At 54.2% G+C, this 27,560-nt stretch overlaps 3 protein-coding genes across 11 annotated transcripts in view; 1 reads left to right on the forward strand and 2 right to left on the reverse strand.

The window, feature by feature from the left end:
* DDHD2 (DDHD domain containing 2) lies at positions 1-10,193 on the forward strand. Its single transcript, XM_057418087.1, has 17 exons — positions 1-246; positions 1,252-1,442; positions 3,258-3,347; positions 3,773-3,893; positions 4,653-4,742; positions 5,568-5,703; positions 6,259-6,467; positions 6,566-6,633; positions 6,748-6,867; positions 7,013-7,108; positions 7,371-7,484; positions 7,581-7,736; positions 7,813-7,915; positions 7,994-8,158; positions 9,449-9,611; positions 9,912-10,031; positions 10,100-10,193. Exons 1-16 carry the CDS (start codon positions 66-68, stop codon positions 10,000-10,002), a joined length of 2,094 nt encoding a protein of 697 aa, XP_057274070.1. The 5' UTR covers positions 1-65; the 3' UTR covers positions 10,003-10,031; positions 10,100-10,193.
* Positions 10,194-12,092: 1,899 nt separating this feature from the next.
* Positions 12,093-15,226, reverse strand: PLPP5 (phospholipid phosphatase 5). 3 transcript variants are annotated; one of them, XM_057418083.1, is made up of 7 exons: positions 15,126-15,226; positions 14,931-15,039; positions 14,399-14,489; positions 13,872-13,935; positions 13,396-13,520; positions 12,945-13,115; positions 12,093-12,283 (listed from the first exon to the last, which is right to left on the reverse strand). In XM_057418083.1, the coding sequence occupies exons 1-7, from the start codon at positions 15,197-15,199 to the stop codon at positions 12,129-12,131; spliced, it is 789 nt and encodes a 262-aa protein (XP_057274066.1). In that variant the 5' UTR covers positions 15,200-15,226; the 3' UTR covers positions 12,093-12,128. The 3 variants fall into 3 exon arrangements, with proteins under 3 accessions (XP_057274066.1, XP_057274064.1, XP_057274065.1); XM_057418081.1 differs by having other exon boundaries at positions 15,122-15,191; XM_057418082.1 differs by having other exon boundaries at positions 15,155-15,186.
* A 5,453-nt stretch (positions 15,227-20,679) lies between these two features.
* Positions 20,680-27,560, reverse strand: part of NSD3 (nuclear receptor binding SET domain protein 3) — a 35,701-nt gene continuing 28,820 nt past the window's right edge. For 4 of the 7 annotated variants that reach the window (XM_057418072.1, XM_057418070.1, XM_057418074.1 and 1 more), the window contains 9 exons: positions 27,175-27,331; positions 26,480-26,682; positions 25,908-26,020; positions 24,827-25,096; positions 23,667-23,783; positions 23,173-23,314; positions 22,586-22,692; positions 21,895-22,099; positions 20,680-20,945 (listed from right to left, as the gene is read on the reverse strand). In XM_057418072.1, the coding sequence (XP_057274055.1) occupies positions 20,704-20,945; positions 21,895-22,099; positions 22,586-22,692; positions 23,173-23,314; positions 23,667-23,783; positions 24,827-25,096; positions 25,908-26,020; positions 26,480-26,682; positions 27,175-27,331 (1,556 nt within the window). In that variant the 3' untranslated portion in view covers positions 20,680-20,703. Of the gene's footprint in view, positions 20,946-21,894; positions 22,100-22,585; positions 22,693-23,172; positions 23,315-23,666; positions 23,784-24,826; positions 25,097-25,907; positions 26,021-26,479; positions 26,683-27,174; positions 27,349-27,560 lie in introns of those variants that run through there. The other 3 variants (XR_008973323.1, XR_008973325.1, XR_008973324.1) reach the window with 3 other exon arrangements.

Here is a 27,560-nt window from a genome sequence, read left to right on the forward strand (position 1 = left end):
AGCAGCGTCCGGGCTGCGGTGCCGGGTGCGGGCTGCGAGCGGAGCCCGGTGCCCATCCCCGCGCCATGGCCGCCCGGGAGCCGCAAGAGGCGCAGCCCCCGCCGGGCAGCGCGGAGCCGGAGGCGGCGGGCGGCTACGAGGCGGTGGCTCCGCACTGGTTCTATTGCAAGGTCACGGACGGGAGGGAGCGCTGGGTCCCGTTCAGCGCCCAGGACTCGGCGCGCCTGGAGGAGGCGCACGGAGCAGGTACGGGGGTGACGACGGGGAAGGGGGGACACACACAGCGGGCACGGCTCCATCCGTCCCGCTCCCATCGCTGCCCGTCGGGTGCTTGCGCTTAAAAACCATTGCATGGACCTGGCCTGGTCGGTGGTGACTGGGGGGTGTGTGTGTGTGTGTGTCCAGAGATTCCCAGCGCAATTCCATGCTTTCCAAGCGGGATGCTGCGTTGTTCCCTTGGGGAATTTTAAACTGGGACTTGTTTTCTGGCAGCGTGCTACTCCTGTTGCTGGAAACGCGTGAATAACGACGCGGTGGCCGCACTGAACGGTGTGACCTCATTCACGCGAGCGATGCTCTGAATTATACATCAAATCGCTGCAAAGCTGTGATGGGAGAGCACTGCGGGGTGGGCCCAGGGGGGATTTTCCTCGTGTGATGGGTGCTCTGCCTTGCTCCTCGGTGGGTTTGTCCCGGCACCGGGGTCTGCTCCAAGCAGCATCGCTTGCCATGAGGCCCTTTGTGCCAGCAGACATCACCCACCTCAAAGCGTCGCTGCATCCCCTGCTCCCGGCCTCCTTCCCTGGGGATGCTCTGGATTAGAGGCTGAGCCGGGCACAGCCTGGTACGGGCCCGCAGGCAGCAGAACTCATGGAATTGGGAGTCTGTGCTGGGATCTGTGCGGAGTTTTAGAGGGGAAAGGCTTGAGGCTGGAGCCCTGCACTCCACCGTGAAGCATCCCCCTTCCCAGGGCCACAGTTCCATGTTTTCCTGTAGGAAGACTGTTGTAGCTTAATGCCTTCTTCTTACCTTCTGACACTGATGCTGTTCTCTGTGATGGGCACAGAGAGCCTTAGTGTCTACAGCCATTGCTCCTGCATGCTCGTGTGTGCTGCTCACAGATGTCCCAGTTTGGTCCCTCTGCTGTGCTATGGCACATACATATATATATACATACCTATGTATAGGTGTATATATGACACACAGTCCGATAGGTGCCTTTCTGCTCCTCGTGTGCCCCGGTTCCTGCAGGGAAAGACAAGGAAGACGTGGTTGTCCCGACGTCGGGCGGGAGGTACGACGTGCACCTCAAGCCGCGGCAGCGCGTCGCGGTGTACTGGGAGGAGGAGGCGGCCGAGGTGCGCCGCTGCACGTGGTTTTACAAGGGAGACAAGGACAACAAGTATATTCCCTACTCGGAGACCTTCAGCCAAGAACTGGAGGTAACGAAGCCTCTTCCTCGTAGCATCCGTCTTGTCATCGGATCCGAATGGGTTGGTGTGGAAAAGGAGCTTAAGAGCATCCGGTTCCAACCCCTTGCTGTGGGCAGGGATGCCTCCCACTAGACCGTGTCACCCAAGGCTCTGTACTGCCAGGGATGGAGCATTCACCCCTTCTCTGGGCATCCTCACGTAAAGAGCTTCTTATCTCCCCCTGTTTCAGTCTGAACCCATCACCCCTTGTCCTATCCAGCCCCTGATGAAGAGCCCCTCTCCAGCCTCCCTATAGCCCCCTTCAGACACTGGAAGCTGTCCCAGTGCTGGCCTTGATGTCCCAAACTCCCCACGGGGTGACTGGCACCACAGCCACGCCTGAGGACATGAACTTGAAAGAGGCTTTGGCACGGCCTTTCCGCAGCCGATTACTGCAACCGCCAGCGCTGCCACCAGCTCCCTGCCAGGCTGCTGCTCCCCTTCCCCTGCCCTCCCCAGCCAGGACTCATCCTCCTGCTGCACGTTCCAAGCTTGCAGCTTTGCTCCGGGTTCTCCTGCCCCGGCTCCACATGGACCCTTCACTGGGAAGGATCATCCTCGCCGCAATCACAGCCAAGCCAAAGGAGAAACCCACTGAGCACAGTGTGGCTTTGGAGGCTTTGGAAAGATATAGCTGTGCATGTATATACATCTCAGATATATATACATATATACACACATCATATGTATATACATCTCAGATATATATATATACATGCATATATATACACATCATATGTATATACATCTCATATATACACATATATACACGTCATATGTATATACATCTCATATACACATATATACACACACATCATATGTATGTACATCTCATATATACACACACAACATATGTATATACATCTCAGATATATATACACATATACACACACATCATATGTATATACATCTCAGATATATATACACATATATACACACACATCATATGTATATACATCTCAGATATATATACACACATATATACACACACCTCATATGTATATACATCTCAGATATATATACAAATATATACACACATCATATGTATATACATCTCAGATATATATACATGCATATATATACACACATCATATGTATATACATCTCAGATATATATACACATATATATACATCATATGTATATACATCTCATATACACATATATACACGCACATCATATGTATGTACATCTCATATATACACATATATACACACAACATATGTATATACATCTCAGATATATACACACATTTATATATACATCATATGTATATACATCTCATATATATACATATCTATACATATATACATCTCATATATATACACACATATATACATACATCATATATATACATCTCTACGTATGTATAGGTATAAAAGTATACATCTTTGCAATAATGTCTATTGTGATGGACCAAACAATGAAAAGCTAAATGGATCTGGAAATCTGATATATATGATGTATATACATCTCATATATATACACACATCATATATATACACATCTCTACATATGTATAGGTATAAAAATACACATCTTTGCAATAACGTCTGTTCTGATGGACCAAACAATGCAAATCTAAATGGCTCTGGAAGCCTGCTGCTGCTGTTGGCTTCTTGGAAGCCGCCTAGCAGGGGATTCGCCGGTGCCCCCGTTGCTGATTCCTCTGCCTCTTTCGCAATGTGTGTTGATAAGAAACGCCATAAAACGGGTGGGGAGTATCCCGAGTGCTGGAATACCCATGGGAATGCTCTCAGCTGACTCCCAGGTGTTCTTTTCCGTAGGAAGCTTACATGATTGCCGTGACCCAGGATGAGTGGAAGAAGAAACTGGAGTCCCCTAGCAGGGAAATCATTATCCTGCACAACCCAAAGGTGAGGAGGGGCCTGGTGATCACAGAAGCACTGCGTGGTTTGGGTTGGAAGGGACCTTAAAGCTCCACTGGAGCGGGTTGCTCCGAGTTGCCCTTGACTCATGGTCTTCATAGAATAGCTCGGGTTGGAAAGGACCTTAAGATCATCCAGTTCCACCCCCCTGCCATGGGCAGGGACACCTCACACTAAACCATCTCCTCCAAGCTGGCCTTGAACACTGCCAGGGATGGAGCATTCACAACCTCCCTGTGTGGACCAGTAAGGACATCCCCGTTGTTGCCCCATGCTGGCTTCGTGCTGTGGCTTTAAGCTGCTTCTTTTCCCCACCTCTGCCCCATCATTCCCTTCCCTTGCCCGTGTCACCTACCAGAGCATCCCCTCCTCTCGGCCACGGGGCAGCTCAGTGACGGGCTCTTGTTCCCCAGCTGATGGTGCACTACCACCCCGCTGCCCCCTCCGACGACTGGGGCTCGACTCCTACAGAGCAAGGTCGACCTCGGACTGTGAAGAGAGGAGTGGAAAACATCGCTGCTGAGATCCCCAGTGGTGAGCTCCCTTCTCCCTCCCATCCAAAGCCTTTCCCAACCCGGTGGCTCAAAGAGCCTGGCACAAGGCTCCCGTGATCCGTGAAGCAGGAGCCTTCCCAGCACCAGAGCCTGCAGTGGAACTGCTGGGCAGAGGCAGCGGGCACACAGGGAGAAGGGGTTGTGATTCCAGCTCTGGGAAGCAGAGCAGTGCCTGGAAATGCCTGAGGCCTTGGGGTGTGTTTGTAAAGGAGGGGAGGTTCTTCCCATGGAGGGACACAGGGGTTATCTCCTACGTTCTGGAGCCCGTGCTCTCCCTGCCTTGGGAGCTGTGTCAGCTCTGTGCCATTAGGATTCCCACTGAGGCACCAGGATGTGTTCCCAAGGGGAGGACAAGCAGTTATTCCAGTCTAACCCCTTCATTTCCATGCACGCATGCCATCAGGGAAGCAGGTTTGTAACCTAAAGCGTGTGGGAGACAGGGAACCGCACAGAACTCCACCTGTGCCACTGCTGAGCACGGGGAGGATGGTCCCAGCCCCCTCCTTGCACCGGGTGGGAATGAGCTGTGAGGATGGTGATGGAAGGGATGAGTTGCTTTGCCTTCCTCTGCTCTCCTCTTGTCCCAGGGTGAATGGAGCAGGACAAACGGGTCAGGAACAGGGAGCAAACGCGCTCCAGGGAGCCCTTAGAGCAGCTCCAGCGCGGCAGGAAACGGGGAGAGGGGCTTTGGACAAGGGATGTGGGAACAGGACAAGGGGAATTGCTCTTCTCCCCGCAGGGGAGCCGCTGCAGATCGATCACTTGGTGTTCGTGGTGCACGGGATCGGGCCCGCCTGCGACATCCGCTTCAGGAGCATCGTCCAGTGCGGTAGGTGCAGATCCGGATGGGTGCGTGTCCCACGCGTTGCTCTGGGTGCAGGTGCTGAGCCCTCATCCGTGTGGACCACACAGAACGCTCTCGGGGTGCATTCACAGCCCTCTTTCCCCCCCCCGGTGCTCAGCTGAATGAGCTGGCTGCAGTGGGGAGCACCAAGAAGGGCTCCTGGGCTCGCATCCGGCTCCGAGCATCCTCTGCTGCTCAGCCCTGGAGCTGGGTGCTAAACCAGGTAACTCTGGTCTGACCTGTTCAGTGTTAGAGCGCCTCGGTCCTGCAGGAGGGGTGCTCCTGAAACTGCCTGGGAGCCTGGCATGATTTGACTTGTAAGGATCAAAGGAGCTGAGGTGTTCAGTCTCTGGTTCCTATAAAACACACCGCTGCTCTAACGCCATCCGTTCCGTGTGTTCATCCATGAACCCCTCCTCAAGACCCCATGAAAGGAAGGAAATCCCTGTTTCTGTCTCAGAACTGAGTCATTCCCAGTTCATTCCCCCCCCCCCCCCTTAGGATTCCCTTTCTAACACATCCTCACAACAGCTTCCTTGGGTTTAAACCCTTTAAAGCACCTTCCTTATCCTGCTGCTGGGCCAAAGTCTTGCCCACGTGGAAGGGAGCCTTGTTCCAGATGGGAACCGGGTTCCAGGTGGGGTTCTGGTAACCCCACATGGAAGGACATGGGGCCTTCCCTCGGTTAAGGTCTTAGGGCAGCAGATGAAAGACCCTTGGGCCTGATCTTCCCTTCCGTTGCATTGAGCCCTGCGGCTGCGGCTCGTCCCGGAGCCTTCCCTGGGTGAGGGCTCGCTGCTCTTCCTGCAGTGAACGACTTCAGGAGCGTTTCCCTCAGCATGCTGCAGGCTCACTTCAAGAGAGCCCAGGAGCAGCAGCACATCGGGCGCGTGGAGTTCCTGCCCGTCAACTGGCACAGCTCCCTGCACTCCACCGGCGTGGACGTGTGAGTGTCCCAGCATCGCCTCCTCCTTGGCTCCTTCGGGTGGTCCCTGAAGGGGAAGCAGGATGCTCGGTAGAGGCATGGAATGAACCAGGGTGGGAAGGAGATCACCGAGTCCCGTTGGCACCCCAGCACTGCCAAGGCCACCACTGACCCATGGCACTGAGGGGGTGTGATCGCTTGCAGGGACGGTGACTGCAGCCCTGCCCTGGGCAGCCTGTTCCAATGCCTGAGCACCCTCTGGGGCAGGAATTGTTCCTCAGCTCCATCTAAACCTGCCCTGGGGCAGCTTGAGGCCATTTCCTCTTGTCCCATCCCTTGGGAGCAGAGCCCAGCCCCTCCTGGCTCCATCCTCCTGTCAGGCACCTGTAGGCAGCCATCAGGTTCCCCCTGAGCCTTCTCTTCTCCATCTGACCCCCCCCAGGTCTCTCAGCTGTTCCCCATCACCCCCCGTGCTCCAGACCCTGCCCTTTGAGATGGTGACGATCCCTTTCTGAGCTTGCACTTTGCTTTAGGACCGCGGTGGCCCCCTTTGCACCTCCCTCTTCCTCCCCACAGGGACCTGGAGCGGATCACGCTGCCCAGCATCAATCGCCTGCGTCACTTCATCAACGACACCATCCTGGACGTTTTCTTCTACAACAGCTCCACCTATTGCCAGACCATCGTGGACACGGTGGCATCCGAAATGAACCGCCTCTACCAGCTCTTCCTGCAGAGGAACCCGCTCTTCAAAGGGGGGGTCTCCATCGCGGGGCACAGCTTGGGTAAGGGGGCTCACCCGAGGGAGCTGCTGGGAGCACCCCGAGGGTGTGGATGGGGGCTTTTCCCTGCCCAGGTGCTGATGCTCTGCCCTGGTTTCCAGGGTCCCTCATTTTGTTTGATCTCCTGACGAACCAGAAGGCTGCTCCTGAGGAGGATGAGCACCAAGAGGTACGAAGGCTCCCGGGCAGCATCACCCAACCAAGCTCCTGCTGCTTGGGAAGGGGACGCAATCCGAAAGGCAGAGGGAGCACGGAGCCTGATCTCTGATGGCTCTGTTCACAGGGGGCCAGGACAGCAGCAAGCAGCAGGGGCGTGGAGGATGTAAAAGAAATCCTGAAGGAGCTGGGGCTGTGGGAATACTGTGAGGTCTTTGAGAAGGAGAAGATGGACGGGCAAGCACTGGTGAGGAGCAATCCCCTTTGGTGCCTCTTGGGTTTCCTCTTTGCTTTCCTGCCCACTCCCACCCATTGCGCATCTTCCTGGTACCCAGTACCCAGCACACACCAGCCCTGCTCCTGTGCTCATACCTGGCTTCCTTGTTTTCCAGTTCTTGTGCACAGAGGCAAACCTGAAAGAAATGGGAATTCCCTTAGGACCAAGAATGAAGATACTTCATTACATCAGCTCCAAGAGGGAGACGCAGGTTTGTGTTCATCCGGGTCCAAGCATCCCAGCTTCCCCATCCCTGGCCACCCTTGCTCTCATGGGCTCGTGTTTGGCTGTGGTGACGTTGCAGCTCCTGTGTGTTACACTGGTGTTACTGCTGCAGGATCGCTTTATCCTAAGGGTGATAACAGAGCAGGAGGACTTGGTGGGGTAGGGCATGGAGCCGGAGCAGGATGCTGCCTCGTGTTCCTGCCCATGGGCTCACTGCAGGAGCTGCACTTGGGGGTTTCTCACTGCAGGAGCAGAGCTCAGCAGCTCCCCAGCACAAGGAGCACAGGTCCCCAGCCCAGCCCAGCCCACATCACACAGATGAAGGCAGGAATTGCCAATACCGGGACATTGGCTTAGGCCAGGTACCTCCGCACCGCGCTCTGCCTGCCCCGACGAGGTGCTTGTCACCCACCAGCGTGGAGCTTGTGTCCTGAAACACCCCCATCTCCCCATCTCAGGTGTCGGCAAACTACCCTCAGCTGAACTACAAACCCAGCATCTTCTTTGCCTTCGGCTCCCCCATCGGGATGTTCCTCACGGTGCGAGGAGTGAAGCGGATCAACCCCGACTACAGCCTGCCCACCTGCAAAGGCTTCTTCAACATCTTCCACCCCGTAGGTATCAGCACCAGAGCTTGCCAGCGGGAGGGGAGTGCAGCACCCCTCACTGTCCTTCCTCCTCCTCGTGCAGTTCGACCCGGTGGCGTACAGGATAGAGCCCATGATCGTCCCCGATGTGGAGTTTGAGCCCATGCTGCTGCCCCACCACAAGGGCAGGAAGAGGATGCACTTGGGTAGGGGGAAGGAGAACCCCTGCTCCCCCTTCCCCTGGGAACAGCCCCGGCCTGACCCCATGCCCTCCTGCCTTGCAGAGCTGAAGGAAGGGCTCACTCGCATGAGCGTGGACCTGAAGAACAACCTCCTGGGGTCCCTGCGGGTGGCCTGGCAGTCCTTCACCCGCGCCCCGCTGCCGGCACTGGAGGCAGCGAGTGCTGAAGGGGAAGCAGAGGCAGAGGCCAGCACAGAGAAGCAGCCAGGTGGGTACTGGGGTGCTGGGAATGCAGTGATGGGACCTGCACATGGAGGGATGCAGGGGTGGGACCTGCCCATGGAGGGATGCAGGGCTGGGATCTGCACATGGAGGGATGCAGGGGTGGGACCCACCCATGGAGGGATGCAGGGGTGGGATCTGCACATGGAGGGATGCAGGGGTGGGATCTGCACATGGAGGGATGCAGGGGTGGGATCTGCACATGGAGGGATGCAGGGGTGGGATCTGCACATGGAGGGATGCAGGGGTGGGACCTGCCCATGGAGGGATGCAGGGGTGGAACCCGCCCATGGAGGGATGCAGGGGTGGGACCCGCCCATGGAGGGATGCAGGGGTGGGACCCACCCATGGAGGGATGCAGGGGTGGGACCCACCCATGGAGGGATGCAGGGGTGGGACCCACCCATGGAGGGATGCAGGGGTGGGACCCACCCATGGAGGGATGCAGGGGTGGGATCTGCCCATGGAGGGATGCAGGGGTGGGATCTGCCCATGGAGGGATGCAGGGCTGGGATCTGCACATGGAGGGATGCAGGGCTGGGATCTGCACATGGAGGGATGCAGGGGTGGAACCCACCCATGGAGGGATGCAGGAGTGGGATCTGCCCATGGAGGGATGCAGGGGTGGAACCCACCCATGGAGGGATGCAGGGGTGGGACCCGCCCATGGAGGGATGCAGGGGTGGAACCCACCCATGGAGGGATGCAGGGGTGGGATCTGCCCATGGAGGGATGCAGGGGTGGGATCTGCCCATGGAGGGATGCAGGGGTGGGATCTGCCCATGGAGGGATGCAGGGCTGGGATCTGCCCATGGAGGGATGCAGGAGTGGGATCTGCCCATGGAGGGATGCAGGGGTGGAACCCACCCATGGAGGGATGCAGCGGTGGGACCTGCCCATGGAGGGATGCAGGGGTGGAACCCACCCATGGAGGGATGCAGGGGTGGGATCTGCCCATGGAGGGATGCAGGGGTGGGATCTGCCCATGGAGGGATGCAGGGCTGGGACCTGCACATGGAGAGATGCAGGGGTGGGATCTGCCCATGGAGGGATGCAGGGCTGGGATCTGCCCATGGAGGGATGCAGGGCTGGGATCTGCCCATGGAGGGATGCAGGGCTGAAAACCACCCATGGAGGGATGCAGGGGTGGGACCTGCACATGGAGGGATGCAGGGCTATGACAAACCCATGGAGCAGGATGCAGTGCTGGGACCGGCCCTTGGAGCAGGCTGCTGGGGCCCTGTGGCTGAACCACATTGCTGTTTGTTTCCTTCAGACACAAAGGCAGAGGAGCCCCCCCCAGCAGTGAAGGAAGAGGCCTCCCCCATTAACGTGGGGAGGCTGAACGGGGGGAACCGCATCGACTACGTGCTGCAGGAGAAGCCGATAGAGAGCTTCAATGAGTACCTGTTTGCACTGCAAGGGCACCTGTGCTATTGGTAAGGCTCAAGGTTCACATTCCCGGGCTGATGGAAGCAGAGTGCCCTCCCTTTTAAAGCCAACGTTGTAAGGAAAGCCTTAACTGAGTCATCAAGACGCTCTCCTGCCTCTAATGCAGACAGAGCGAGTGGGGAGGGGTAGAGGAAGACCAGTTCTCCTTGCACATGCTGGGCACTGCACCTACCCCATAACCAGCACAGGCATCCTGACAGCAGAGGATGTCCTGTATCAGAGGGCAATTCCCAGCACACATCCATGCCCCTCCTAACTCCCATCTCCTCCTCCTCCTCCTCATGCAGGGAGTCAGAGGACACCGTTCTGCTGGTCCTGAAGGAGATCTACCAGACCCAAGGCATTACATTGGATCAGCCTCTGCCAGGGAGCCAGTGACCACCCCTGGGCTCTTGTGGCCACTTGATGTAAGTCACCCCCCCCATTCCTCCCTGATTTCCTAGGACACCTCGGAGGACATTGGCCTTATTTACAGGCAGGAGGGTGGGTGTCAGCACCTTTGGCTCCTCTTCCCCTGCCCATAAGCACTATCAGACAGAAGGAGACCCAATAAAGCACTGCTGCGGAAGATAAGGACGGCAGCACCCGCATTCCCATGGGTGCAATCCACCTGTGGATATGGAATACACGTGGCCTGTGCTCCTCACCTCCCCTGTTCTCTTGCTGGTAGGCGCTGGCTGCATTGGCCTGCCCCGCTGCAGCCATTCCTGCCTTCTCCTTTTGCCTTCTTAGATCCAATTCACCCACCGGGGAAGTCCGGATTCTCCTCCTCTGCTGTGTCCCGCATGCTGCTCCCCAAAGGGCTTGCTGCTCCCTGGACATTAAGGATGGGTTTCCCCCATTTAGGGTAAGGGCAGAGGGATAAAAGCATCCAAGGAAACCACTCCTGCTCGCCCCCAGCACCTGAAGTGGGACTTGACCCCTGGCACCTCCTGCGTTACCCCATTAACCCCTAGCACCAAAGCAGAGCAGGGCTCAGGGCTGAGCGAGGACCCTCGTAGCTCCTGACCTCGAGGAATCAAAAGCCTTAACAGTGGGGAGCACTGCAGCAGCCTTGGCCAGCGCTCACCTCCCCCTGCCACGACAGCACCAGGCCTGAGCCCCACGGGCTTTGGGACGTGAAGCCCAGGGTTTAGGAGCTGCCATCGAGAGCCAGCAGGAACGTGGCCACCCCAGCCATTGGCATCCCCTTGAACCCCATGGCCCCAGTGGCACCAGCGCAGGCTGGGATGTGCTGGCTCTGCTCTAAAGGGGAACAAGGAGCCTCTGGTGATCCCTCCTATGACCACAGCACCCCTGGACCCAGCCTACAGCCGCTGCACCGATGGCTCAGGGCCTTGGGAAGAACCAAACCACTTCCCCTCCCACCGATGCTTGCCCTGCATGGGGGGCCGGAGCCTTCACCCGCTGCCTGTTTGTTGTCCATCCCCCCCCCGTACCCCGTTATTTGCACTATTGGAAAGGGGTTGTTTGCAGCCTCCTCCCCTCCCAAAGGAACAGCAGACAAGCTGAGGCGGGTGCCTGCCGAGAGGAGGGGCAGGAGGAGTGAAGACACTTACTGCTGGGCTTTCTGAAGTGATGCACTTTGGCAACAGGGCAGTTAAATCCGTTTTAAGTGTTATTAATTTAATGTCTTTTCCAGTAAAAGCCAAACTAAACCGGGAGCTGCCTGCGGTGTGTGCGTGGCCAGAAGGGGTTGGGGCATCCACAGCAGCACGATCAAGCTGTCGCTCTAAGCTCTCTTGCTAAGGGGGGTGGCATTTCCATCACTCCCATCCTGAGCCTTACGTGCTGCTGGCCCCCCCCCTTTGCTTTCGGGTCACTACTTACAGCAGTGCTGCGGGGGCTTTGCAGCACCCTGACCCCTTCCACTGCCTGAGCAAACCTTGGTGCAGGGGCTGCTTGCAGACACCTCTGCTGCCTCTCCTCTCTTTAGAACCAAGCAAAGGGAAGAGGTGGAAGAGCAGCACCGAGGGCACAGCAATGAACCCAGCCACTGGAAGAAGGCTTTTAGTACCGCAGCCCATGTAAAAAACTAAACTCCTTTATTTGGCACGTAGGGAAAGGTGAGGGCCAGCACAATAACGCACAGAACACACGCCAGAGGCATCTTCCCTCTCCCCCCCATTCAAGCCGTGGGTCGAGAGGCCGCAACCTCATGCTCATCCCTGCCTATGAGCTCAGCTGGGGTTGGAAAGACACCGAGAGCCGGTCCTGCGCTGCCCTTTCGGGATACACTTCCCATAGGGAGGGATGGGGCTGAAGGGAGGTGCCTGATGGGGACAAGAACACCCATGGAATGGGGAGCACCAGCTGGTCCCATCCTGCTTCTTGCTTCAGGACCCTTTGTGGCTGCAGGCTTGCGCCCTGAGGGCAGGGGCTGCCTATGAGATGTGGTTGAACCCATCAGCACCAGCATCAGGTTCATCCGCATCTCACCATCAGCCTCCCCAAAGCCTTCCCCTTGCCCTGGCATTGATGGACCAGCAGGGCAGAGCCCATCCCTATATATCCAGGTGGAAGCTGGAAGCTGGAGGCCTCTCTTGGTGTGCTGGCAGCTGCGTGGGTTTGTGGCACATGGAGTCTGTCAGGGGAGGGTAATACTGCCTGTAGCAGAGGTAGGCAAGCACGAAGCCAATGGCTGAGCCAACCACCACGTCTGTGGGCAAGAGCAGAGGAGAATGAGCTTCAGGAATGAGCTCTCCAGCAGGAAAACCTCCAAACCCAAGGGGTTTTGGTTAATCCTCAGGTTCAGAGCCCACCATGGACTCCCCTTGCACTGAGGGTACCCAGTTGTGTCCTTAGGCAGACACTGACATCGTGAGACCCCGCTCGCAGCACTGTGTGCAGTGATGGTGTCCTCAGCATCATCAGGACATGGAGAGGCCACGAGGATGCTCAGGGGCTGGAGCAGCTCCCGTATGGAGCCAGGCTGAGAACATTGGGGCTGGAGGAGAGAAGCTGCGTGGAGACCTCAGAGCAGCTTCCAGTGTGTGAAGGGGGCTACAAGGATGCTGGAGAGGGGCTCTGCATCAGGGACTGTAGGGATGGGACAAGGGGTGATGGGTTCAGACTGAAACAGGGGGAGTTCAGGTTGGAGATAAGGAAGAAGTTCTTTATGTGAGGGTGCTGAGGCACTGGAATGGGTTGCCCAGGGAGGTTGTGAATGCTCCATCCCTGGCAGGGCTCAAGGCCAGGCTGGACAGAGCCTTGGGTGCCATGGTTTAGTGCGAGGCGTCCCTGCTCATGGCAGGGGGGTTGGAACTGGATGAGCTTTAAGCTCCTTTCCAGCCCACCCCACTCTGCGCTCTCAGACCCACCTTGCCAGTGGTGTTTGTAGTCGCAGGTGCGGGACACGGCGATGAGGGTGGCGAGGAAGAGCGGGAGGAGGAAGGCGCAGAGGCGCAGGGCTCTGCCCGCCCGGCCCGGCGTGAAGCACCGCAGCTTCCCCCCTATGTAGAAGGCAGAGAAGGCGAGGCCAGCGAAGGCGACTGGAAGAGAAACTCATTGCTTCACCCTCTGCCCTGCTGCCATGGAGGGGGTGTCCTGCCCATGGGAAGCATTGGCTTGTGAGGGATGGAGACGCAGGAGCTGGTCCTTGGTGCGCATCCCTCATCCCGGGGGGACCACGGGCAGCTTCCCATGAAGGTTTTCACCCCATTGCTTTGCAGAGGGAAAAACTGAGCCCCCCCAAAATGTACCCAAAGCCAAGGTGCCCCCTCCCACAGGCTGCGGCTCCCCAGGGCTCGCTCCTGGCCATGGAATACTCACAGGAAGCGTGCCCGCTGGGGAAGCTCTTGCGCCCCTCGGTCACCGCGCTGGCGTCTCCCGTGCACACCAGCTCCACGTTGGCTCGTCCATCCGGGAAGCAGCGATAGAAGAAGTCCGGCCGTGGCCTAGGGCAGAGCAGCAGAGCACAGCTCACGGGTGCACAGCACTCAGAACCCCCCCAAGCCCTCCAACGAGCACCCACATCCGAACACAGCCACTCAGGCAACCAAGGTGGGGTGATGAAGCCATCCCACCCGCTCCCTGTGTGAAGGAGCCCATCCATGCGATGCCCGGATCCCCACCAGTGTCTGCTCTGATGTTTAATGGTCTTGCCAGCCAGCCAGAACCCATTCTGTCCCCATTGAGTGTGGCCAGCTCCAGCTTCTGGCCCTTGCTGCTCCCATTGCAGCTCTGCCATGGCCCGGACCCGCATCCCCTCCCTGCACGGTGCAAGGAGGAAGGAGCCAGTTTCTCACCTGCCCACCACGAGCTTCAGGGCGTTTGTAAGGACCCCGTTCAGGGCAAGAGCGAGGCTGGCAGCTGGGAGAGAGCAGAGGGGTCACATCAGCACCATCCCCGTGTTGGAGGCACCACCTCAGAGCAGCTTCTGAAGGGGGGCTATAAGGATGCTGGAGAGGGGCTCTTCAGCAGGGGCTGGATAGGACAAGGGGCGATGGGTTCAGACTGAAACAGGGGGAGTTCAGATTGGAGATAAAGAAGTTCTTTACTGTGAGGGTGCTGAGGCGCTGGCACGGGGTGCCCAGAGCAGTGAATGCTCCATCCCTGTCCGTACAGAGCTTTGGGTGACGCGGTTTAGTACGAGGCATCCCTGCCCACGGCAAGGGGTTGGAACTGGATGCTCTTAAGGGCGATTCCACCCCACCCCACACTGTGGTTCTATGCTGAGGCACGCTCAGCGCTTGAGCTTCATGCAGAGCCACGCAGCTGAGGCCTCAGACCCCCGGCACGGCACAGCACGGCAACGGGCTCAGGAGCAGCTCACCGAGGCAGGCTTCCCGTGTGTCCTCCCGGTCGGCGCCCAGGAAGAGCCTTGCCAGGAGGATGAGGAGCAGCGGGGACAGGAAGGCGATGAGCTGCCACGGGAGGAGACGGCTGTCAGGACCCAAGGGCAAAGGCAGGCAGCATCCTGCCCCCTCGCAGCGCTGCACGTCCGTCGGAACCCAAACCCAGCCCTGCCTGCAGCACCCACACTGCTCTCATCAGCGAAAACCCACGGGAGACGCTGATGCAGGGAAACGCGGTTATCCCCCAGCATCCCACCCCCAGGGACACCCATGGCGCCTGAAAGTAACGACAGTACAGCTCTTTAGGCAGAGGGGAGACCGCGATGGGCTCTTAAGCACCCCGTGAGGGTGATGGGTCGCACGGAGAAGATGCGGCCGCCCCATCCCTGGCAGCGCTCAAGGCCAGGTTGGAGCATCCTCCCGTGCCCCATGGGGTGGGAGCTGGATGAGCTTTAAGGTGCCTTTAACCCCAAGGCCCAGAGCAAACCCGCAGGAAGGGGCGGAACTCACGGCCATGGGCAGCGCGGGCACTCGATCCGCCTCCGTGTAGGGGTTCCGATAGAGCCACATCTCCTCGGGCTGCACCAGGCGCTGGAAGGGCGGCAGGAACTCCATGGTGCTGCGGGAGGGACGGAGGGAACCGGAGCGGGGCTCAGGCTGCGGGGCCGGGGCCGAACCGAGCCGAGCCCCCCCGCTCCCACTCACACGAACGCCGCCAGCAGCAGGGCCCGCACCGCAGCCTCGGCCGCCAGCTCCGCACCGCAGCCCGCCCGCCGCATGGCCCCAGCGCCCGCCCCGCACCGCCCGGGGAGGAGCCCGGCCGCGGCCCTTCCTGGCTCAGGGGCGGGGAAGCCCGCTTGGACCGCTGGGGAGATCGGGTCCCATAGGGAGCGAGGGGGAGCGGATCCCATAGGGACAGAGGGGGAGCGGATCCCGTAGGGACCAAGGGGACCGGTTCCTATGGGGATCAAGGAGGAGCTCCGAGGGAGGCGGACCCCATAGGAAACGAGCAGGGAGCACCGAGGGGAGCGGATCCCATAGGGACCAAGGGGACCGGTTCCTATGGGGACCAAGGAGGAGCTCCGAGGGAAGCGATTCCCATAGGAAACGAGCAGGGAGCACAGAGGGGAGTGGATCCCATAGGAACCGAGGGGGAGCCCCGAGGGAAGCGGATCCCATAGGAACCAAGGGGGAACCCCAAGGGGAGCGGATCCCATAGGAACCAAGGGGGAACCCCAAGGGGAGTGGATCCCATAGGAAACGAGCAGGGAGCACAGAGGTGAGTGGATCGCATAGGGACCGAGGGGGAGCCCCAAGGGGAGCGGATCCCATAGGAACCAAGGGGGAGCCCCAAGGGGATCAGATCCCATAGGAACCGAGCAGAGAGCACCAAGGGGATCAGATCCCATAGGAACCAAGGAGGAGCCCCGAGGAGAGTGGATCCCATAGGAACCAAGGGGACCGGTTCCCATAGGGACCAAGAGGGAGCCTCGAGGGGACTGCTTCCCCTAGGAACCAAGAAGGAGCCACGCAGGGAGCAGCTCCCATAGGACCCACACCGGGAGCTCCCTCAGGAGCAGGGTGAACCCCTGTTCTCCCTGCCCACCCCAAGACAAGAGGGAGGGCAAAGCCTCGTCGGTCGTTGGAACATTCAGAACGATTTATTGAAGTCAACCTCAAGCAAAAGTTCAGATCAGTGGAATGTCATTTAAAAACCTTCCCCCAAATGAATCCTCACGGAAGCCAAAAAAAAAAACCACATCCCAATTCCAAAGGAGTTGGAAAATAAAAAGGCAACATCTCCGGAAATAGAATGTACAAAAATTATATGGTTCCTACCATCACACACATTCAAGGAAGAAGCTAGAATATTACAGGCAAGTCTAGGTACGCTATAACTAGGTGACGGTCAGCTACCTATGTACAGGGTTACCCAAGCTTTACAGGTTTCACACTATGCAGAACAGAGGCCGGACAACAAAACCCCCCAATATCGGCTATCTCAAAGTCTATGCGGCAACATCAAGTCATAATACAGTTAATGCCCCAATGGAACATGGCCAGGGAAAGTGAACACTACTCCCTTTAGTGTCAAAGAGCTTCTAGGAGACTCCCAAGGACTCTTTAGGATACCGGCTTCAGTGACTATGGATGCTTTTGCTATGAGGGATTGCCTTAACAGAACATTTCACAGGACCTACAAGGTTTGGTACAGATAAAAGGCTATGGAGAGAACGACTCTACAAAGGGCATCCTCGGAGCACACGGGGATGGGAACGGGATCTGCACGTACCTGCCTTGTGCAAACGGGGGGGGGTCGGATCCCAACGGCAGCCCCTCGGATAGAGTTGGACACTGGGAATGAGACAGGATGGGGAATGGTTCCCTATAGCCTGTTGGTAACAGCAGAGGCGGTGAAGGAGCGAATGGCTTTGGCAAAGTCAAACGTGATTTCCCTTTTGGGGTTCGTATGAAGCACACGGAGGCCCCTGTGCAGAGCACAGAGGCTCCGCATCGCTCTCCCCACAGCACGGCCCCATATGGGGTGATAAAACCTGAGCTCGCTGCTCAGGAATAGAACGTAACAGGAAACACCTTCTTTTGTTAGGGCATTTTTACCTTTTCCTTTATACTCGGACCATTGTGAACCCATCCAAAGCGGAGCAGGGTGAGTGCAAATGGGTCCTTGCTACACAAAGGGAGGGGAAAGCCAAGGGAAACCCAAAAGCTGAGCAGCATCACCCCACGGTGCCGCCCCTCGAGCCTGGAAACCGACCCCTTTCCCCGTGCCACGGATCCAGCGGGAGCAGGGAGGGAGGTGAGGGAAGGCAAAAAGACGTTTCTCAATGGAGGCTACATAAAGAATGCATAAATAAAACAAACCCAACCAAAAGCTGGAGAAGGAACCGCAGAGCTTCAAGTACATTAAACCCTGAATTCAATGAGGCAGAGGTTTCAATGTTAAAGTGACTACTTCGTACCAGCGCCGGACACCCCCCTCCCCTCCCAACCCACAGCGTTCCGTCAAGATTCAATATATACACATGGGATGCTGTTCAGTACGTCTAGGAATTGGGTCTTTCCCATTCTATCCTGAAATGAAAGATACAAGGAAGGGTTTTCTTCCCAAGAAAGGCCAAAACCCAACGTTCCAGCCCTACTACTCCATTCCAAAAGCTATCTCCAAGACCAGGGTGGTGGGCAGAGAAGGGAATTTGCCCCCCCTTGCCCCCCAAATTGCCTTTAGCTTTATCCTTCCTGAGCTGCAAATGCCTTCGACAGTCTATGGAGAGGAGAAGTCTACAGAAACGACCTGAAAGCTACAACTAAATGCTTGCACCGTGGATGCAGGGAGTCAACCAGCGCTTGGCCGTGCTCTGTGCTGTGCTAAGGTGCAACCCAGAGTGAAAGCCCCAGTAAACACCACAATCCTGTTCACTTCACACAGCAGCTTGGAGGCTGCACCAAAAGGGAGCACACGCAGGTGATGGGAGAGGGAGCCAGAGCGTGGTGCTCCCTTGGGAATGGGAGACAAAGGGAGAAGCGTTGGGGTGAAGGAATAATGGGGCCTTTAACAGCAGGATCAAGCTCTCAACCAAAATCACAGCGGGCCTGGGGACTTCTTCCAGGCATCAGCATGAAACAGCCAAATCACCATCCAGTATTACTCATCCCAGTCGAGGATACAGCTCCCCCTTGATGCCAATTAGAGCATCCATTAAACCTCTTCCTGATGAAGGAATGCCGTTATCACTATTCAGTCGGCTGAGATGTGGTTAAAAGGTGTGCCTGAACATTGTGTTTGGCAAATAGAACAACCCTACTGTTAAGAAGATGCTTCAATGTGGCATTTTCTTATCTCAGAACATTAAAGATTCACCTTCTCTCCAGTAGAGTGAAATCCAGTTCAGACTCTTTGCTCACCAGCTTATAAACCAGTCTCCTGTTGCTCCAGGTTTTGGCTATCCTTAATCTTAGCTTTTTGGTGGAAAAAAAGAAGCACCTGTAAGGAGTTTGAGACCAAAATGAACCAAGACCTCGAGTGCATGGCACGGGAGCAGCAGCAACCCTCAATTCACAGCGTTTGACATGCTTTTAAGCCTTCTGTGAACCTCTGTGTGGCCTGCGAGGTGAAGGATGGACCACAGCTCTCATCCATGTGGAGCGCTCAAGAGGGGGGTCCTGGTGCCCTCACACCATTGACACAGTGAAAACTGCACTCACCCCATAGCCACGCTCTGTATTCCCAAGAGAACATCACCTGAACATGATCAAGCCTAATAAATAAGCTGAAGTAAACACACTGGGCCTTACTGCAGCAAGAGCTACGTCTGGCACTGCTGAAAAGGGCAAAGAGCCCCAGTAAGAGCCTAAAAAGAGACATTTATCACCAAAAACGGGAAGAAAAAGAAAAGCCTTTTCTGCAAAGGGCTTTTTGTGGTGTAAAAAGTACCAAAATAGAGCACTGCTTTCAAGCAACGTTAGTGTTTCGGATGTCCTCTGTAGCACGGACCACAAGATGAAGTGCTTTGCAGAGCCCAGGAGCCTCTGCACCATAACTGAATCCCCCCCCCAGGTACACCCCAAGCACCCATGGGTGCTCAGGAGATGAGCTGCTGGCTCAGTTAATGGCACTGTAGTGTATTCTGTCCTTTCTAATTGCACGCAAAGAGATTCCAACCCCTCATCTGAGGGCTAAGACATCACCAGCCAGAGGCAAGACACCTTCCACCACCTCCCATGTACTTCTTCTGCCTTTGATTGGCTTAACTGAGAAGTCACCACGTTTCTGGAGCTCTCCTAAAGACACAGCTCTTAACCCAAAGGCTCCACTCAGCCAGATGCCAGCAACACTTGATATGAATTCCTTATCTTCAATACCTTATTCTCGAGTACCCACGTCAGAAGTGGGCTCTAACTGTACCAGGGCAAGGGGACACACACACAGTGCTTGGCTGAAGGGTGCACCAAAGGGGAAAGCAGTTCTCCAGGCTCCTTGCACATGAAAGAGAATGGTTCTTAAAGGAACCTCCTCCTGGAGCAGCCCCTTCATAAGCCTCTCCAGCAGAGGAGATGCAAGGGAGAAGTGTTTCAAGAGGCTCACGTTGGCTGCTGTGAACACAGCCCGTGACCCAGGCGGAAAATACCCTGTTCATTGAAGTGCTGAGATTTTTCCTTAGCTCCATTAACAAAAATGAAAGCCAGAAGCTCTCTCAGCAAAAATAATACCTAAGCATTCCATCAAAGCAAACACATACATGGGTCTGATTCCTTCCGGGCTCAAATCTCCTCGGATCTGAAGCTAATGGGAGGTTGGGAAGGCAGCAGGAAGGAATCACATGAATGCAACTGCAGGGAAACAAGCCCAGACTTGGCAGGTGACAAATACCTACGCACAGAGCAGGGATTTGTCCTCCTCCCTCTACAGAAGTCAATGGCAGCGCTCCCATGGGCAGGATTAAGACTTCAGTTCTCAGTGTGCTCGCAGGCTGAGGCTCTCCTGACTAGGAAGGTTAGGCAGGAGAATGGAATGCCCATTGTGCCATTAAGCTCCTTCTGCATTTCCACCTGCCTGCAAGCACCCACTTACAGCTCCAGTAGGGAGATGCAACTCCTGCCCTCCATCACCAATGCCAGATCCGGCATTAAGAGCCCTTCCAAGAAGTCCCCCACCTCATTTCTCATTGGAAAAGCTTGACAACAACATTCAGAGGTTAACGTGAACATAACCTACCTTCTCCAAATGCCTTATAGCAGTAAACACTGGGACAGAGGCATTTCAGGGTCACCTGGTCTGAACCCCACATCTGCCAGTGTGGCACCTCAGCACTACAGAGCGGGGACGGCTTTGTCCTTGCTGTAAACTACACACAGAAGTGACCTTGGCTTTGCTGCTTTGTTTCTAAAGCCACGAAGCCTGAGCAAAGCCAGATCTTCCAACACCCTTTAGAAATTAAATAAATAAATACGCTGCTATGATTTGCTTTTCTACACTCAAGAGAACAGCTTGGAAACGGAATATTCTCTGCACTGTCAAAAGGTTTCTCCTCTGAAGGCCAAGACGTCTCTGGTTGCCCACAGGAAGAGCTGCTGTAGCACATTCAAGGCTAAAAGAAAGACCAAACAACAAAAACCCAACCACCACCGCCTGCTTCTGCTCGCTCGGAGGAAATGGTCCCCATCCCAGTCCGCGCACGACGATGCCAAAGACTGAACGTGTCCAAGCAGTCTCTTTGAGTTCATCGCCTGCCCGTCCCCTTCTCTTGGCTCTTTGTAACCAAATTCACTCCTTGGCTTCTTCAGCGGGGTTCTGTGCTTCCAATTTGCACTTGATCTTGCTCCAGTACTCGGGGGCCACGGGAGACTTAGGGTCGTGCGCGGAGCAGCAGGGGCGGCCGTCCAGCGCCGACGGCACCAGCGCTCCCTGCTCGTGGTCTTTGCAGAAGGAGTGAGGGCAGAACTCGCAGAAGGAAACGGCGGGGTTGCTACAGACGTCGCACTGATGCCACGGACATTCCCACTTTCCTGAGGACGGGAAGGGCAGGGAAGAGAGGCAGACAGGAAGCCGGGATTAGCGCGTTTCGAAACTGGAAAACCAGCTCTGACTGCGGTTGCCACTTCTGCTCCTCGTGTCCAACAGACACGGGGCATCTTTTAGGCCTCACTTGGCTCAAAGCATCAAAATGGGCTTAACCAGAGCTCAAAACAAAGAGAGCTCAACCTCCTCTGGCATCAAAACACCAAACGTCCTTGCAAGGGGAGTTGGGTTTGATTTGTGAGCATCTCTTACTGACCTGGACTTGCTCAGAGAGGTATCTCCAAACTAAGCTGTTCAATGGAAACCTGAATGCATTAGTTTTGGAAACTAAGTGAGAAATGGCTAAAAGAAGAATAAATTGGGTAAAAATACGTTGGAGCACAAAAGCCCCAGATCCCCAAACCATTCAGACACGTCTTTCTATGACCATATGCTCAACTCTCGGACTGCAGAGGTGCACTGAGCATAGGAAAAAGGGAAATCAAAAGCTTCTTGCTGCTTCTTCAGCTTCACTGGTGGCAGCTGCTTGGATTATTTAATCCTAGACTAATCTGGCCTTCCAATGATTTTCATCAAAGTCTTTGGAATCAGGAAGATTAAAGAGATAAAGGCTTTTCCCAAATCCTGCCATGGGATTAAGACGTTGTATTGCTGAATAACCTGAACCCTGGCTACAGAGAACTCTGCCTTAACATGGAGAAATCAAACAGAAGGGACGTGCCACCCTTTAGCAGTAGCCAAATTAAACACATGAGAGAACATGAAGTATTACAACACCTCTGCTCATCATGTCAGAACACTGCCACCTGATGTATGCCTAAAACCAAGCAGCACTGCCAAAGCCAATAAGCTGCTTTTAACCTAAATGAATGCTGCATTTCAGCTCTGGCACTGCAGGAAGGAAAGCTGAACAGGAAAGCACAGGACTGCTCTTACCAAAAGGGGGTTGAGTCAGGTTAAGGCATAGGAGGTGGTATGCTTTGGGACAGTCCTTTTTGTCACACATGACTAGCTCTCCCCCGTCTCCACACTGGAAGCAGTTGTCTTCATGCATCTGCTTCTGCTCTGTTTTTATTTTCCTCTTCTTCTGCTTTAACTTTGCATTCTTCACCTTCTCTTCGTTTGCTGTTGCAAATGCTGTCTGGCAATTACAAAGATCAGAGCATACAGTCACTTTACAAACCCCTTGCATTACAATTAATCACTTGGGCTTATTATTTGCATGCACTCTGCCTACATTAAATCCACCCCAAATAAGAGTTTAAGCTACAGAAGCCAGAAATGCTCATCCACGTGTGCCTGAATTAACACAGTTTGGTACATGAAGTCCACAACAGCACTACTGTGCCTTTAGAGGCTGTCAAGGGTGGAAAGTATTAGAATCATAGAACCATAGAATAGTTTGGGTTGGAAATGACCTTAAGATCATCCAGTTCCAACCCCCTGCCATGGGCCAGGGATGCCTCACACTAGGCCATGTCACCCAAGGCTGGCCCTGAACACTGCCAGGGATGGAGCACTCACCACGTCTTTGGCCAACCTGAACTAAAGAGTAACTCAAACAAGAGCCTCCCTGCCCTGCTCTCACTGGATCTGGTAGGAGAAGCTTCAGTTGCCATCCACGTACCTTTGGACGCACCCCGAGGAAACCACTGCAGTTCTCTGCCCCGCAGTGACACTCGGTCCTCCCATTGCCCAGGCAATCCAAGTTGTAATTGAAGGTTAACTCCATCCCTGAAACATGAAGAGAAAACAATTCACCCACAGAGCCGCTGAGGAAAGACAAGGCTTGGCAGGAGGCATCCATCAGGTTGAGCTTGGAGATCCAGCAGCAGTGTGTTTGGAAGGAAACAATGCACGGAGTTCCTCGACTCCACTATCACACAGAGCCAGGCACAATGGGAGATCAGGTGAAACGCTGAGCATGGAAAGATAACATCACCCCAGACAAATCCTGATGAAAGATCAGTACTGTGCTAAGCGTTTACAGGCCAGAGCTAACACTGTACTTGGCAGCAAAGCCTGGAGTCAGCTTTAACAGCAGCTTTCAGCTTCAAAATCTCCAACGACAGATCCCCAGAACTCAAATACTTGTCTTTGCTCCAATGAATGCCAAAGTTCCTATAAGCATTATGGAATTTAAGGGGAAAACCACCACAGCCAGTTACAGCCATGGAGACAGAAGTATATGTGCAGAACAGAGCATCTTCTTACCTGCAGGAATGTCACAAAGAGCAAACAGTCCAACTCTAATGTCCCCGTTCACTGTCCACTTCTGCGTTTCACAGTTTGGATTACAACTATGGTTCATAAACCGAGAGTAATTCCCCTTTGGGCCAGCATCTATGATCCGGTCCTTCAGAGCAAAAAAGACACAGACATGGTCAAGTACTTACAAAGAAAAAGGTGAAACAAGTGATTACTAATGGCCCAGGCAGCAAAAATACACTTATTTCATATACTGCTTCTAAGTGCTAAGTTCTCCCTTAAGAGTTAATGAAAGACAGCCTGAATATTGATGCTACAATGTGAAATAGGCACAACCTGAGACACAGGTTCTCTGTTTCACCTCCTCACCCACTGCATTAAAGGGAAACACTGAGGTGTGGATAGGAGGGTAGGAGCAAACATGGAACAATGCTTCTGCCAGCATTTTGCCCCAAGTTTCAACCCTCAACAGCTCACACTGAACGAGGTGTGACGTGTACCTTTGTTACAGTTAACATATAGAAGTTGGTCACGCTGTTCTCGTGCGCGCGCTTGATGCGCAGTCTGCACTCCTCCTCGTCTATCAGCTCACCAACATATTCATTCACAAATTCACCCTGGAAGGGAAGGCAAACAAGTTAAGCACGGGTTTCTCATCTCCTTCCTATCCTAAAGGGAAGCAGCACAGGAAGAAAAGCATTTCATAGAATCATAGAATGGTTAAGGTTGGAAAGGACCTTAAGATCATCCAGTTCCAACCCCGCTGCCATGGGCAGGGACACCTCACACTAAACCATCTCACCCAAGGCCTCGTCCAACCTGGCCTTGAACACTGCCAGGGATGGAGCATTCACAACCTCCATGGGCAACCCATTCCAGTGCCTCACCACCCTAACAGTGAAGAATTTCCTCCTTAGATCCAGTCTAAACTTCCCCTGTTTCAGTTTGAACCCGTTACCCCTTGTCCTGTCACTACAGTCCCTAATGAAGAGTCCCTCCCCAGCATCCCTATAGGCCCCCTTCAGATACTGGAAGGCTGCTATGAGGTCTCCACGCAACCTTCTCTTCTCCAGGCTGAACAGCCCCAACTTCCTCAGCCTGGAGCTGCTCCAGGCCCTAATCATCCTTGTGGCCTCCTCTGGACTTGTTCCAATAGTTCCATGCACAGTGCTGCACGTGAGGTCTCATGAGAGCAGAGCAGAGGGGCAGGATCACCTCCTTCGACCTGCTGGTCACGCTCCTTTTGATGCAGCCCACATACTACAGTCATCACAAGAAGCATGGCAATTTAACCCTCTCGTAGGCAGACGTGAGTCTAAGCAATAATTCTGCTCAAAATGAGAACAGCAGCATAATAATCCTTCTATCTCACATTTCTAGAGACTGTGAACTACACTTTAAAGCTAAGGAGATAAATCCTTGTAAAAATAGATAAAAGCACCACATTCACAGTTTAAATGACTATCCACAAAGCTTTCATCCTGACATTGCACTGTGGGTTATCCTACACGCCGCCTGTGCGTACAGCTCAGCATCACGTTGGTTCTAATGGGGAAAGAATCAGTTCAGGATCTCTCTGCCTTTTCTGCACTTTCCAGCTCTCCTGGATGTCCTCATCTTCAATTGAGGACAAGGCTGCCTTTGTCCTTTGTAATTCTACCTTTTTAATGCTCCTTTTTGTCCTGAGGCCCCATCCCCGGCGATCAGTTTTGATGATTTCAGCATCGGGGTAGAGTCTTTTGGTGAAACACTGGTTCTGGCACCGCTCTCCCGCAGGGCACACTTGGGGATGGCACTCGTACTGCAGCATCCTGTTCAAACACTCCGATTCCAGGCCACAGGGGTTCTCATCCGAGGGCTTGCAGTTACAGCGAGGGATCTCTGACAGGTCAGCCACCTGGATCTGCACCTTCCCTATCACCTTGTTGGACTGCGGAGCAAAGGGGAAAAGGAACTGATGATGAAGGCAATGCACAAAGAGCATGGATGCAACTGCTCCATTGGAAAGGAGCTGAAGGATCATCTGGTCCAACCTTTCTGGGCAAAGCATGACTGAGACCAGATGTCCCAGGACCCTGACCAGCTGAATCTTAACTGTGTCCAGTGCTAGGGAATCCACTTCCCTAGGGAGATGATTCCAGTGGCTGGTTGTCCACTACCTGTCACTCAACCATGAACTTAACCAGGGACACACACTGTTCAGGGAAGCCAGCAGTAAGGGATTTAAGTGAAGACCACCAAAACTCATATGAGTCCAGACAGCAAAGCCTGAGTCTTCCCTCAGTGAAATCACTGCTTGAGGAGATCAGTGCACGCCAAGTTTATCAAGTACATCGCTGGGATTCCTTCCAACTAAAACCATTAAAGGGACAACATCAAGTCCTGTGTGTCCAAAGCTGCTGGCAAAGGGGCAGGGTGAGCAGTTGGCACCCTTGCTAGCCCTATGGGCTGTGTTAACAGAGGTTGGTACACATCAGTAGCCAAGACGCAAGACAAGCTCACAACCAGCCAGTTTCTACCTCAGGTGACACTGTTCTTCAACCATAAATGCTCTTTCATGAGCACTCTGCCATAATAAGTTAGAACAAAAGAGCATTGAAAGGAAGAGCAAAATGATTTCTTGGAATTTCTTTATGCTGGAATTGTCACACACAATGCTTTGAGTACCTCCAAATATTGATTTAAAGACCCAGCTTACCCTGGCACACACGGAAAGGAGGAAAAGAAAGAAGCCAACTCACTTTAATGTGTTTATATGGCGGAGGTTTCCTTGAATTCCTTTCAATTTCTAATGCCTCTTTGCTTTCTCTTTGTGCTTTCAGTTCCTGGAAGCGCTTTGCTGCTTCTTCAAGTGCTGTGCAAGGGAGTTCAAAATAGAAAGCCATTAGCACCAGCAGCTGTTAACCACATCAATACACGTATGTATGTTCATTTCTCTTCTTAAAAGCTAGGAACAGAGCTCCATAAACAAACCCCAACAAGCTAAGAATGAGTTATTGCAGTACATCATGAATCTATCATCAGGTACTTTGCAGTACGGCTACCCAACAATGATCCCATGCAGCAGAGCCCCAGCTCCATCTACACATCTCCCAGCCTGGGGAAGAATTGCACTTGCCCACAACGACACACAATGGGTAGGCACTTAAAGAAACAAGTTCTATCTGCAGTCAAGGGAGCTACAGAACGCTTGCATTGGAGGTGAACACAGAACACTAGTCACAGAATATTCCCATGCAGGTTAAGTGGTGGATGGAGACACAAACACGTGGAATTTTTGTCATAAACCACTATAAACTTTGTTTGATTTTACCTTTCTTGAAGGTCTTGTTAATACTAGTTTGCCCCTCAGCAAAGCTTTTATCTCCTTCAACATAAGGGAAAACTCTGCCCTGGTGTACCCAATAGTAGTCATGTGAACCAAAGAAAAATACTGGGAAGTCCCCGATATCATGTTTGAGGCCCTGTATGTTGAGAGGCACAGACCTGGGATTGCAGATCTCTGCTGGCCACCACCTGCAAAGCACAAAGAGAAAGAAGCACCTCAGTTCTCTGACCCATCTCTGCGAGGTTGGGCTGAGAAATCAAAGCCAGTTTTCCTAAAGGAAGGAATTCGAGGCTCCGAGCACCATGCATGACACGAGACAAGGTCTTACTCCAGACTTTGGGAAAGCTGGCATCGGGGTGGGTTTCTAAGATCACCCATAAAGTGCTTGTGTTCCTGGGGGTGACTAACAGCCAACACAAGCCACGACATCCTCCTTCTAAAGACAGCCCCTGGTTCTCCACATCACTATTACACTCTATAGAGCAAACATAAGCACAACCAAGTGTCCATCAGTGCCTGGAATAAGAGGGAGAATGTCACGTCAAGCTGACATCGATATCCAACACAAAGCAGATGAATTCCTCTATTTCTAGTTGTTGTTTAGAAGGACTGAGCTGATGTGAGTCATCTTCCTGGAATTCTATGGCACACTAAAGCCATCCAAAGCGTTAATGACTTGCCTGTAATTCCCAAGCTTGACCCAAACGATCTGCTTGTACCGTAGCTTCTTGCCAGCTTTACAGTCATTGCAATTCCAGCATCCCTCTGGCATTTCTATGTTGAGACACTCGGGGTGAAAGGAAGCTGGGCAGGACTCACAGCACAACAGCTTTCCACCTTTAAACAAAGAAATCCTGCTTGGTTTATAGAAGTGAGGATTTGCTCCCCCCTCCCCGACACTCCTTTGGAATCATCCACTCCACATTCCCATGTGTCCCACAGGAAAACATGGCAAGAGAAAGGGATCAAGTCCGAAGTAACAATGTTGGTTCAAAAGGCCTGGGCAGTGAGTGATGGGCGAGTTGTGGCTCTCACCTGCAGCACAGATACACCAAAAAGGCAGCTG

The sequence above is a fragment of the Pezoporus wallicus genome, unplaced genomic scaffold, assembly GCF_028554395.1.
Source record: "Pezoporus wallicus isolate ANWC-B61680 ecotype Strahan unplaced genomic scaffold, APGP_CSIRO_Pwel_v1 contig_9913, whole genome shotgun sequence".
Taxonomy (NCBI): Eukaryota; Metazoa; Chordata; class Aves; order Psittaciformes; family Psittacidae; genus Pezoporus; species Pezoporus wallicus.

Bases quoted from the DNA above. Each gene is read 5' to 3' on its own strand.
- DDHD2 (XM_057418087.1), top strand. From the start codon at position 66: ATGGCCGCCCGGGAGCCGCAAGAGGCGCAGCCCCCGCCGGGCAGCGCG. The intron at 247-1,251 runs GTACGGGGGTGA...CGGTTCCTGCAG, and splicing joins GGAGGAGGCGCACGGAGCAG to GGAAAGACAAGGAAGACGTG. The intron at 3,348-3,772 runs GTGAGGAGGGGC...CTTGTTCCCCAG, and splicing joins TTATCCTGCACAACCCAAAG to CTGATGGTGCACTACCACCC.
- PLPP5 (XM_057418083.1), bottom strand. From the start codon at position 15,199: ATGCGGCGGGCGGGCTGCGGTGCGGAGCTGGCGGCCGAGGCTGCGGTG. The intron at 13,936-14,398 runs GTGAGCTGCTCC...GCTCTCTCCCAG, and splicing joins CACACGGGAAGCCTGCCTCG to CTGCCAGCCTCGCTCTTGCC. The intron at 13,521-13,871 runs GTGAGAAACTGG...GCTCTGCCCTAG, and splicing joins CTGAAGCTCGTGGTGGGCAG to GCCACGGCCGGACTTCTTCT.